General features: G+C 38.1%; 1 protein-coding gene across 9 annotated transcripts in view; it reads right to left on the bottom strand.

The window, feature by feature from the left end:
• Positions 1-12,286, bottom strand: part of LOC102225528 (obscurin-like) — a 47,980-nt gene that overhangs the window by 8,194 nt on the left and 27,500 nt on the right. For all 9 annotated transcript variants that reach the window (XM_023340180.1, XM_023340182.1, XM_023340181.1 and 6 more), the window contains 22 exons: positions 10,120-12,255; positions 9,933-10,005; positions 9,747-9,841; positions 8,343-8,455; positions 8,027-8,227; positions 7,465-7,547; positions 7,162-7,335; positions 6,915-7,074; positions 6,709-6,813; positions 6,147-6,311; positions 5,739-5,897; positions 5,434-5,611; positions 5,205-5,318; positions 4,867-5,034; positions 4,481-4,583; positions 4,265-4,394; positions 4,062-4,167; positions 1,822-1,930; positions 1,067-1,176; positions 878-990; positions 294-462; positions 21-108 (listed from right to left, as the gene is read on the bottom strand). In XM_023340180.1, the coding sequence (XP_023195948.1) occupies positions 21-108; positions 294-462; positions 878-990; positions 1,067-1,176; positions 1,822-1,930; positions 4,062-4,167; positions 4,265-4,394; positions 4,481-4,583; positions 4,867-5,034; positions 5,205-5,318; positions 5,434-5,611; positions 5,739-5,897; positions 6,147-6,311; positions 6,709-6,813; positions 6,915-7,074; positions 7,162-7,335; positions 7,465-7,547; positions 8,027-8,227; positions 8,343-8,455; positions 9,747-9,841; positions 9,933-10,005; positions 10,120-12,255 (4,852 nt within the window). The remainder of the gene's footprint in view (positions 1-20; positions 109-293; positions 463-877; positions 991-1,066; positions 1,177-1,821; positions 1,931-4,061; positions 4,168-4,264; positions 4,395-4,480; positions 4,584-4,866; positions 5,035-5,204; positions 5,319-5,433; positions 5,612-5,738; positions 5,898-6,146; positions 6,312-6,708; positions 6,814-6,914; positions 7,075-7,161; positions 7,336-7,464; positions 7,548-8,026; positions 8,228-8,342; positions 8,456-9,746; positions 9,842-9,932; positions 10,006-10,119; positions 12,256-12,286) is intronic.

The following is a 12,286-nucleotide window of genomic DNA, read 5'->3' as shown; positions in this document are numbered from 1 at the left end:
AAAAGGAAAGTGAACAATACCTTCCAATTTCCTCATGGACATCATAGACTGAGAATAATCTCCTTCTCTTCCCAAGCTCCACTTCCCTCTCCTGAGGATCAAGCAAACCTACAAACAAACACAAAACTAGTAAATAAATTTGGCACTTGGGTGGCAATCAGCATATATTCTTCAACTTCCTTAAGAGTACAAAAGCTTGTATTATCCATCATACTTCAGCTGCTCTAATAATTTTTTTTAATAACGTTATGATGAACTGAACTGATGTAAAAATGCATATTAGGACTGCTGACCTTCCTCAACTGTTAGCTGAGCTTCACAGGAGGCTTGGCCTGAGTCATTGTGAGTGAAGCAGGTATATGTGCCACTGTCCTCTCCTTCAGGGCACAATATGGTTAGGCTGCAGCGAGCACCATGTTGGACTATTTTCACATTCTCATTGGGTTCAAGGGGCTCCTTATCCTTTAGACAGGAGAGAATCAGCTTTTAATAGAAAAATCAATGAATTCATATGCTCAAACATGGCATTAACACTTCCTGAAGATTTTCACATTACAACCACAAACTATAATGTATTTTGTTAGGATTTTATGAATGGTGGAAGGAAAATAACATATTTTAAATATATTTTTAAATATACTTTGGAAAGTAACTGATTTCCCCCCCATATTTCTTCATTTCTTTGAGAGCTAGCTCAGTCTTCCCACATATTCTCATTTGGATTAAAGTCTGGACTTTGACTAGGCAATTCTAACATGTGAATATGTTTTCATTTAAGTCTTTCCATTATAGTGCTGGCTCAATGTTCAGTGATGGACGTTGAACCCCTTTAACAAGGTCAAGTGTTTTGCTGCCTCTCCTTTGTGTGACTCTTTACCTTGTACCACTGTACTTTAGGTGTGGGTCTTCCTGTGATAATGGCCATGAATGTTGCTGGTTGCCCAGGTTCGACACACAGATCCTCAGCAGGGACCTGGACCGAAGGAGGAGCTGAGAAGAAAGCTGCATCAGTATTTATTAATGCAACAATGTATTAACTTAATTCTGCTTTGAAAAAATAAACTACCATCTGTTATTTCGTGCAAAGCCTCTGAAATGTAGATCTCTTCTTCTTCTTCCAGATAACATGAAGACTTCTGTACTGCAGATGGGTGAACATCCACAACAGTGCTGTATCTGGTATTGAAGATAGGTAAAGGTGCACAGAATGTGATTGGCTCAAAGTACTATACTAAATATCACTTTTAAAAAGTCTAATAAACATGGACAAAAATTATTATATGGAAGCAACAATCTTGTCAGCTTTGACCGGACACCTTTCATAAGACAACTTGAAAGACAGAAGTTTGTCAAACATAAATGCATAAAATTTGTTAAACTCACAATAATAACATTAGCAAGCACAAAATCAATAGATTTTCTTGTATTTCTACTAGAGCAACCAATAATGTTAACTATAACCTTGGTTAATTTATAAGCATAAAAATCACTTCTTGGTGCAAACATTTTGAGAACATTCAATGACTGCTGTGAAGGTTCAGTAAAAGAGTGTAGAAAAATACCCCTTTCTTGTGAGGAGCATAGACTCTAGAATTAATCAAATATAATGTCATCCTCATTATTGTTCATATGAAGAAAGATTAGTGTGAACACCAGTAAACTGTTTCCTTTTTCTAATCTCATTATCCTGATGAGGGAGCACTTATTGTGGTAAAACCTGCACTGCCACAATGCTTTAATAAGGTTGGTAGTTGCTAATGCTCAGTAATTTAAAATGGTGAAACACAGTTCATGCAAATTATAATAAAAAAAAAACCTTACTCCTCAGAAGATCCAGGGGGAAATTGTGACTTGGCAATAGAAGAAGGGCTGAAATCAGTCTGCAGCCATTTCTTAACAAAGGCAGTGGACCAGGCCTCTGAGTCAGCTTCTAGAAAAACCAAAACACCAATTAGGAAAACTTTCTAGTTAAAGATTAATAAATAATTTGAGAATTTTGTAATTTCTTTTTTACTAAAAGTGGAAAAAAATATTTTCTAGAAAGTACATTACCTTACAATCCAGGAACAGCAAATACCCAGTTTGTCTTACCTTGAAGGGTCAGACCCATCTAACCCACCATATCAACAGGACATGATCACATGCCCACTCCTGCACGGGCAGGAAGGATACACTTGCCCAGCACATGACCATCTTGTAGGAGTGGAGAGTTAGCTGGGCATGCGTTGGCAGGAAGAGAAAGGGAGTGTTGAGTGGTTATTGGTTATCATGAGTGTGATGACTTTCATGGAACAGTCCATGTGAGGAACCCCCTGCTTTGGGACCAGTGAAGGGAAAATGGGAAACATCATGTAGGTTATAGACAATGGGAAGACAAACAAATATGGTATGAAAAATACAGAAGTACAATTCACTTAAATTCTGTTTAACCGATTTATGATCTGCTACACAAAAACACTGACATGAAGTTTCAATATTATCCTGTTTGCCATTAGCTTTTGGCACCTTCAGTTTGCTGATTGTTGCATAAAAACATTGCAGTAGGAACACAAAATGTAGTCTGTTACAATCCATGCCCTCTGTGAAAAGTGAAAACATGATGAAAAACATTGAATAACCCATACAATACATTTAGCAATGTCTTTTGTGGATGTTGGGGAATGCAGTATGAATTCTACCATGAATGATACCAGCTAGATCCCACATATTATGGCTGCAGGGAAGATATGTAAAGGTGCAATGGTTACATTTAATGTTTCCTTCCCAATATCAACATTCTGCCTGCAAAAAGTTGTATGTGTTAATTACATGCATGTGTTAGCCTCCACACAATGGAGAAAATTTACAAAACACAATAATCTGCTCTCTTTTTTGCAGTATTTGTTGCATGAACTGCTTTGCACTGATTGGTTTTACAAATGCACATGTGAAACAGCCAGATCCCATTGTTCAGAATTCAAAGCACTTTGCTATAGCTGAAATTTACCAGAATACACATATAGATGAGATGACTTAAACCTAAATGCATGCTTAGTGTTTCATTTAAGTGCAGGAAACTACATTGTTACATGGCAAATATTTGTGTCATTAAAGGTTATTTGTGGCTGAGTTCATTAACAAACTATGAGTAACTAAACATACTTGCAATGAGAATCAAAGTCATGTATTCAGAAAATATGCATAAATATCCTGAAATTTCAAATAAAGTAATGTTGGTTACTTTTTGATGAATTGGATCAGTCAACATAAAAGAAATACAAATTCCAGAAAATAACCAAAACAAAGAGTCTACCAGAGATTACTCTTGATAACAATCAATAGTTAGAACTACACATGCACCAAGAAATTGGGTGGTAGCTGGAATTTGACAATTTTCAAGTTGATTGTCTTGGATTAGTGATCCACCAAGTGGGAAAACATAAGAAGAAGATATTTTTCAAGCAAAATGATCTTGGATACAAACTGCTGGGAGTAGTAGACCAACACTTTTCAGGGTATGAATGGTACAGAGAGAAGAAAACTCAAAGCTAGATATCTTCAAGAGCGGTATTGTGTTTTATGAATAATTATTTGAAAGCTCTATAGATCCTGAGGATAAAAAAATCTAAAATCCCTATAAATAGGTGAAAGCTCTATACAGCATTATGATTGGTGCATACATTGTATTTTAAATGAAATGCTACGGCAGGTTACACCCTGTGCCATAATAGTTTGGAATCTAGTCAAATAGTAGCTGGAACTATGTTTGATGAAAGAGTGTATGAAATACAGGAAAAAAAATGTAAGTATGTGAGTAATATTTCAAGATACAGCACACTTCATGGAGTTTATGAATGGTAGTGCAGAAGACACTGACCAAGCCAGATTTATGAATATTGTAAAGAGATGTCACATAATGTGATGGAGAAAGGGTGATAATGTTGGAAGTAAATTTTGATAATGGCATGTGCTTTAACCCTTTGGAAATGCAGCTAATCTGCTAAAAGGATAAACCACACATATGAAAACGCTGTCATGGCTTTTCACATGGGTGTTGACTCCAGTGGCTCGGACAGTCCTACCTTTAACAGGTAAGTCCTGTGATTGGTCACTCTCACTGTCACCCGGTGGTACAAAGGCAGGACAAAGGCCTGCTTTGCATTTGACACAGCCAAGTTCATTCCAAAGCTAAGGAAAAGAAAACATTTGACAAGTAAGTGACACTGTCTGTCTTAATACTATTCACTCTCCACTAGTATACGTAAAGGAGAAATGTGTTTTATACCTCACACTCATACTGTCCGATATCTGCCTCTGTTGCTCTGATAACTGTGAGAGACAAGATTCCACTTCGGGCGTCGTTCACAATGGAGTATTTGTTGCTGTCAGTCAGCTCCTTGCCATCTTTCAACCATCTGCAGGCAGAATTATTTCTGCTGTCAGCAGACACATGGCCATCAGTTGTGACATGTAACATGGTTATCTCTGTGTTTTGCCATACCTGATTCTTGGTAAAGGGGTTGTGAGAGTGGAACATGAAAACTGGATCTCCTCTCCGTCAATCAGACAAGCACTTTCTAGTCGGCTCACAAATCTGGGTGGAGCTGGAGAAAAGAACAAAGTGAACGTAAATAACTTGAAAAGAAACATATAAACACAGCCAGATATGGGGTAAGAACCACCAATGTCAGTAATATTTGACCTGGCATTTGTCATGGTAGAAAAAATGGAGTGGTAAATACAGTATAATTGTACTGCATGTACAAGTAGCAAAATTGCATGGATCGCTTACAAATTGCCTTGCAAAAGCATTACATTTCTTTAACCTCTTCACAGTTAGTCATGTTACAATTACAATTTACACCTTACATGATACAATTTACTCACCTTGCACTACCACCTTAGCCAGAGTGCCAGCACTGCCCATAGAGCTGGTTGCATAGCACATGTACTGACCAGAGTCCTCTGCTGTAAGGCAGTCCAGGACAAGACTGCATGTTCCTGACCGGTCAGCTGAGACGATGTGGCGTGGGTCATCCTCCAAAGGGAGACCATCTGTGAAACAACAAATCGAACTTTACTCAGCAAAGCAAGTGTTGTTTACAAAATGTTAAAATATAGGAATAGATTTAGAAGTTTTAAAGTCATGGCCCACATTTTCCACCTCTAAACTGTAAATACTTCAACAAGAAGTATTTACAGTTTGCAACTGAAGAAATGCAAACCTTTGATCCAGCTGACCACTGGTTTTGGAAATCCCAATACTCTGCAGGTCAGTTTGATTGTCTGTCCAATTTGTGTTGAGCAATCACAAAGCAGAGACTCAAACACTGGAGGGCCTGGTGATAGATGATAACATAAACAGAAAAATGCTCAATAATTAAAAGCTATCAAAACTTCCCTACTTTTATTTGCTGGCTTGTTAACATTTCTGAAGAACATAGGAAAACCTACAGTTATTGCTGAGGCTGGAGCGATGTTGCAGCTCCTTCAGGTCTTTCAGCCAGGACAGCTTAACCAGTGTGGAGTTGCTCTGCAAAGTGTAACGCCGTATAGAGCCTCTGTGCTCATGCCACAAACCCCAGGACCTGTCTTCTCCACCCACAGTTTCCTTTATTTCCACATCATTCAGCTGGGCAAGTCGTTGAATTAAAAACACCAAAGTAAAATGACAGCAGGCACATTTGCACCATGGTGAAAATTTGCTTCACGAATGATGAAATACTGTGGTGGAAAGAAAGAAGATGTGCTGCTCTTACCTTCATTTTGTTCTTAAAGCTATAAGTGTCTCGATTCATGCTGCCATCTCTCTTCACTCTACACAGTACAATGCATTCCTTAAAGAGAAACACTTGTCTCTGATGCCCCCTAGAGGATGTTTTCACTTCTGGAGATTCCTCCCACACTGTGAAGACTCCCTAAACAGGTAAAATCACAGTTTAGGGACATTTGCCCTGAATATCCTGATATTACAAGCAGAACTAAAGGCTTCGAGACAAAGACTCGATATTGTGGGTGCATGTAAGTCAAAGGTTTTTATTTGAACTGCTACTCTGCCTTGAATCGGAAAAGATTTGTATGCTTGAAGAAAGCAAATTTTTGACAACAAAACTCACTAAAAATAATGTTTAAAACCCAAGAAAAAAATGGCTGTCTTTTCTCCTTACCTGTCGTACAGGCTCGCCCAGAGCAGTAAGAGGAGCTGGATAGTTTTCAATCAGTGATACTCGATGCAGGTTGTCTGATCTCCAGGGCAAGCAGGACACCACGGAGAAGGCGTCCTCCAAAAGGTAGCAGCTCTGGCCACTCTTTGCTTTGTTCTTGATCAACTCCTGACAATTAATCAATAACTGGTTAAAACTGGTAAAAGCATAAATATGAGTTGAAGAGATTGTATTGTATATAAAGAGTTTCTAACAATAGTCCGTGTTTTCCCCATGTCTTTTTCCCAGAGTTTTAATTTTTTATTCAGCACATGTTGATGGGGGATTTTTATGATGGATAGATACTTTATACTTTATTATAACATTTCCATTAAATACCTAAATCAAACTGTAACCGACTGCAAATATTGATCACCAGATACAGTCATCTTCAATCTTGTGTCCAGCTATGCTATAGTACAGCACCTAATGCAGTATGAACTTAAATGTTTTCTCCTTAGAAAATCCCAATTGAAATATAAATAATACAAATTTTCTGCATCACAAAGGCTCAAAAGCCTGGTACCTTCAGTAAAGCCTGGTAAGTTTGAATCCTCTCTACTGGTTGCTGCAGGAAAGTAAGGACATCCATTATTGGGGCATCACCAGGCTTCTCAGGTGCTGTTATGTCCTGAATGGTCATTGACAAGAAATAAAAATTAGGCTGGTGCAATAAAGCTTTTTTCTAAACTTTAAATCTTGTGAACAGGCATGAAGAGATTAAAAAAATACTTTGAAGTATTGCTGAACAGTCTTGTCACTGATGCAGGCCTCCGCTTGTGCTTGCCCCACCATGTAGTGAAGATACTTTTCAAAATGTTCAGGGTGCTTGATTAAATACATGGCAACATCATCATCTGTAACGCACTCCCTCAGGCCAGGGAGGATGGAACTGAAAGTAAATGTATTACTTATGGGCTTTTCTTTAAAAAATAAGCCCAATAATATTAGAAGAAGTATGGAGAGCTGGTTCTATTACCGTTCATGTAAACCGACAATATCTTTGATGTTCCTGAAGATGATTTCTTTCTGGTTGAGGATGTTGATGGGGATATGATGGCTACAGTCCAGATGATTGAGCTGGTGAGTGATAAACATCTTCATTGCCTTTACAAACTCCTCTTCTCCATCAATCAAGCCTTGGATCAGCTGACTAAAGATTTCAGGAAGTACAGGAAAATTGGAAGTGATGCACTGAAAATTCTAGTTTGGCCTAAGTCCAGTAAATTCTGATCACAAATGTCACAATATCAATGTGTTATAAAAAATAAGAAGAACAGACCTCAGTGCTCTCCTGTACTCTTCCCCTGTACACCCAATTCCATCGAGATCCTCCTGAGCAACTCTCCTTTGTGGGAAGGCTTCCTGTTGGAAATGAGAGCCAGGCATTTATCATAAACCCTGTCATGTCTGTGCTGGTAAATGAACAAAGTTGAGGCATATGTAAAATGTGTTTATGTACCGTTGATACCAGATATTTTCATGAATAGAACAACATTTCATCTCACTGTCTGTCATTAAATAAGACAAATTCAAATCGAAATTCAAACTTCTGAAAAGCTTGTGGAAGGATACCAAAAATGTTCGGCATACAGTTCAGGCAATTAAACTAAGCAATAAGGAAATTTATCTAAACTTCTGAATTTGAGAACAACTACAAAAATATCTAAAAATCTATCTCTGAATTTTCTTGCAATCCTATCTGACCTATAACAAGAAGGGTTTAGTCTGGCTTAATGTCAGACATTAAGGAACAATTATATGGTTTATGTAAATGTATGAGTTAAACTTTACATATAAACTTAAAACTACACAGATTCACCAACAATAATTGTACAACTTACTTTTCTCTTCTTTTCCAGATAGGCAGGACACAGCCATCCCTGCCGAGTGGGGTTGGTTTTGGTTGGTTTGGTCCTCACCAACCATCTGTCAGGATGGACAGAGTCCAGGACCTCCACAAACTGACCCTCTTTAAGAATAAAACTGTCCTTACTTCCAATATTAGGACTGCAGTCGGCTCGAGCTACATATATTTCAAATATCTGAAGAAGAAAACATTAAGAAGGTTTGACTTTAATGCTAAGATAATTTTACTCATCTGATAATGGCTTAATTAAATCAACCTTGCTACAAATATGATTAGAATGTAAAATGTACCTCTCGTCTATCTTCTTCACCCTCTGACTCAGATCCAGACACAGTACTTGTTAAAGGTGTGTGGGACCGATGGTGCTTTGGAGATGGTGTTCTTAGCTTAATATCATGAGGTCCTTCAAGTTAGAACAGAGGGAAACCTTATTTTAGTAGCACAGTAAATAAATCTGGCTGTAGAAAAACAATAGTAAGATGGAAAGAAATATTGTTGTATGCATATTTACAAAAATGCATACAGCATTTTTATGTAAAAGCTGATGTATTAATAATGGGCAGACACAGATCTTTGTTCGTCTGCTTTGTACAGTTTCTGAAAAAACAAACAAGCAATGGTTTAGATTTGGAGAGACTGAAGGTCTTGCATTAAATGTAACAAAACCAGTCAAGCTGTGCTGACTCCATCATTATGTTTTGTTAAGTACTTGGTGGGTAAATTGTAAGTTAAACTATGGAACCTTACTGACACCTAGTGGACATTGTTTACATATTTAATTTGGTCAGTCAAGCAGAACTCGACCAGCTGTACGATTGGTGTCTTCGTCTGCCCTTCAGACACGTTTGTTCCTTGGACACTATTTGTCTGTAAGTTCATTTTATTAATCGTTATTCCAGCATTGTGTAATATTTTGTAGAAAAGTTTTACGTTTCTCAACCAATATTTAAAGCTACATCGTTAGCTAATTGGAGAGAATTGGGAGTCATGTGTTCGCCTAGTTGTTTTCTGTATCTGTAGCTGATGTATACTTTTGTGTTTTGTTACAGTTTTACAAAAGAAAATAAAAGGAAAGAAAAACAAACCAGCAAAGAGTTGCAAAATAAAACAAGAAAACTATCAAGGACTGGATTGTTTTCAACTCAAGTGTTAGCTAGCTGTCTAGCTTTGTAAGAGCAACACATCGTGAGGGCAACATACAAGCGAAATGATCCAAAATGCCAACATGCAGTGACTGGCTGCCAGAAAGACAGGAAGATGCAACTTTATATTTTGTTTGTTTGTTGTTGTTGTTTTTACCTGAACGGCAAGCAGGCTCAGGTCAACAAAATCTGATTCTAAAGTTATTGGCTCACTGGTGACACTTAGTGTCCATGCTGGGAAACTGCTACTCATGTGAAAACATTTGTAGGACACAGCTGAGAAATAAATCTGAATGTTTTACCAAGAAATATCATTAAGACCACTCCAAGCATATTACATTTCACATGTGAAGCAAATCATTTTCTCAACAAAAAAAAGTCTTCATTTTTTTCTATTTTGGGGTAAGTTTTCCTATTTATTTGTTTTTTTAATATTCAACATATTATAATTGTACATTTCAAAATGTAAAGTTATTTTTGGAATAGTTTTTTGTACTTTGTCCCAGCAATTAAAAACAAAAATGTATGGAAAACATAATTAATTTTGCTGACCTTTAACATTCAGAAGTTTCATAGGTGGTTTCGGAGCAGCTGTTTCTTCGTTATTCTCCTTTGGCTGCATTGTGTCAGCTGGTTTTGGTACTTCCCTGATAAAATATCAATAAAGACCAGTTTAGTTTCAGGAGCACAACATTCAAGATGAGCATTAAAATGTAGGAACAATGTAAGGAGAACTACCTTGGTGTCACTGGAATAGTCTCAACAGGCTCCATTATATCAGGAGCCGTGTCATACTCTGAGGGACTTGACACTGTTAAAGGTAGAAAGTTGCCAATATATATAATTTAGGGTTTGATTTGAAATTGCATGGCTAAGTGATAGCCCTGGTTTGTGCTTACAACTAAAAACCAAATGTGCAACTTACAGGAGCTGACAGCAATGAGTGAAGATCTTCTCTCTTGCAGGAGTGTTTGATTGTTCTGTTCTGTCAAGATGTAGGCATCCCACAGGGAAACACTCACACTTTCTACATAATTTTCAGCATCTGAAGTTGGCCCTAGCTCTGCTTGACTCTGAGTTAGACTTTGAGTCTGTGTCATGTCCTGGGTGTCAGGCTTTTGTGGAGCAAGCTGCAAAGGAGTTATGGCTGCTAGTGGTGGATGTATAGGCGTCTGGACTGCAGGAACAGGTTGCACAGTCTTCATTATAGTTATGTTTCCATTGTAGGAGGTCACACCAAACTTATTTGCCACCTCACAGGTATAAACTCCGCTGTCGCTGTTGTTCAAGTTTTTAACCACAAGTGTGCATTCTCCGTTTTCTGTTGTTTCAACCCGGCATCGAGGATCATTTATAACATGTTGGCCATTTTTCATCCAGCGCACAGTGCTGGGTCTTCCATTGACAACACACTTTAATGTAAGTGTACCATGAAGATCTGCATTCTGGTTCTTGAATACCTCCTTAAAGACTGGTCGCATGTCTTTGCGAGCTTTGTAGCCTTTGAATGCTGCCTGGATCTTAATGGCAGCTTCTTGCATTTCGGGTTCATCCTCTATGTTGATGTCAGTCTCCAGGGGAGACGGTTGTGGTGGCTGGATCTCCTGGATAGATTGCTGTCCTGTTTGTCTCTCGGGAATAGCAGGTTGGAAGTGGTTAGGAGGAAGCTCAGTTAAGGCCTCTGAGAAAGTTTCTTCCTCAGAAATGTAGAGAAGAGGAATGTCATCTTCCATCTTAGTTGATTTTGTTTCCTCCACTCTTCTTATTGGCTCAACAGCCAGTTTAATTTCAGGTTCTTTCTTAATTGGTTTTACTGGTTGCTTAAGTTTATCTCCTGTTTCACTATCAGTTGTGATAGACTTACTTCTTTCTAATTTTAAAATTTCTTCAACATCTTTCTTCAAAGGCTTTTTAAGCTGTTTGTCTGTCTTCTCCTCAGGGGACTTTACTCCAACACTTTTAGGCTGTATATCATCTTGATCTGTCTCTGTGTCCCTTGACTCCTGTATTTCCATTCCTATTTTTACCTTACTCTTTCTCCTCTCAGGTGGTTTTGGAGGTGCAAATTGAAGGATTTCATCTGCCTTTTCTGGCTCCTCTATTGATTGCTGGTTTGCTCTGGGTGTTTGTGTCCATTTCTTCTCCGTAAACTCTTGTCCATTTTGTCCATCTTGTCCACGATCTTCAAAATCTTTAAGAGAGGTCTTGATTAGTCGAGGAATTGTATCCTCTGTTTGATTCATAATAGACTTGAGTGATTGCTCTCCATATGCTACCTTTGCCTTAGATCTTACTGGCGGTTTCAAAGTCTCCTCTTCTGTCTTTCTTACTTCATCTTTGTTTTTTGAAGGTTTGACATCTGTGTTTACTTCTCTCCCATTAAACTGCTCTTGTACATGTTTTTCTTCCTGACTGTTTCTCCAAAGTGTTGTTGTTCGTTGAGTTATTTTCTGTTGAACTTCATTTGCTTCTTCTGAAGAGTCTTCTTGTTGTTTAAACCCCTTTTCAGTTTCACATCCCTTTTCTGTCTCTTTCAGTTCAACCACTTTGTTACCCACAAGCATTTCTGATTTATTTACTGGAGGGATGACTTTAATAAATTTTCCTACATTTCCTTCTGGTTGCCTCTTTTCCATAAGATCATTTTCCATACCCAGAGGTGAAGTTGGCTTTTCAATCCTCCTGCCAGCCTTATAATCCTTCTCTGGTGGCTGAACTGTCTTAGCCTCTTTCTTGTGCACTTCACTCCCTTTGTCTTCACTCCTCTCCACTTTTGTTCCATTCTGAGCAACATCCAAGTGCTCAACTTTAGATCCTTCATGTTGGACTTCATTATTGATATTCTGCACAGACACCTTTACGTCAAAAACTTGCTCTGTGTCTTTTTCAACAGAAGTAATAGACACTTTCCTATTTGTCCTCTTCTTGGGCTCTGGGGGAATCTGGTTGGGATCTGGAAGGTTGGGCCTTTCAATTTCTGAAGCAAGAGCTGGTTTAGCGATAGTACTTTTCATCTGCGCCAATGCTGTTCTAGACTTTTCCTCTGATGGAGGTTTTGGTGCTTCACAGAAGAAAAAATACTATTAACATTG

Source organism: Xiphophorus maculatus, chromosome 9 (assembly GCF_002775205.1).
Source record: "Xiphophorus maculatus strain JP 163 A chromosome 9, X_maculatus-5.0-male, whole genome shotgun sequence".
Classification (NCBI taxonomy): Eukaryota; Metazoa; Chordata; class Actinopteri; order Cyprinodontiformes; family Poeciliidae; genus Xiphophorus; species Xiphophorus maculatus.
This window is presented reverse-complemented; position numbering and strand designations above follow the sequence as displayed.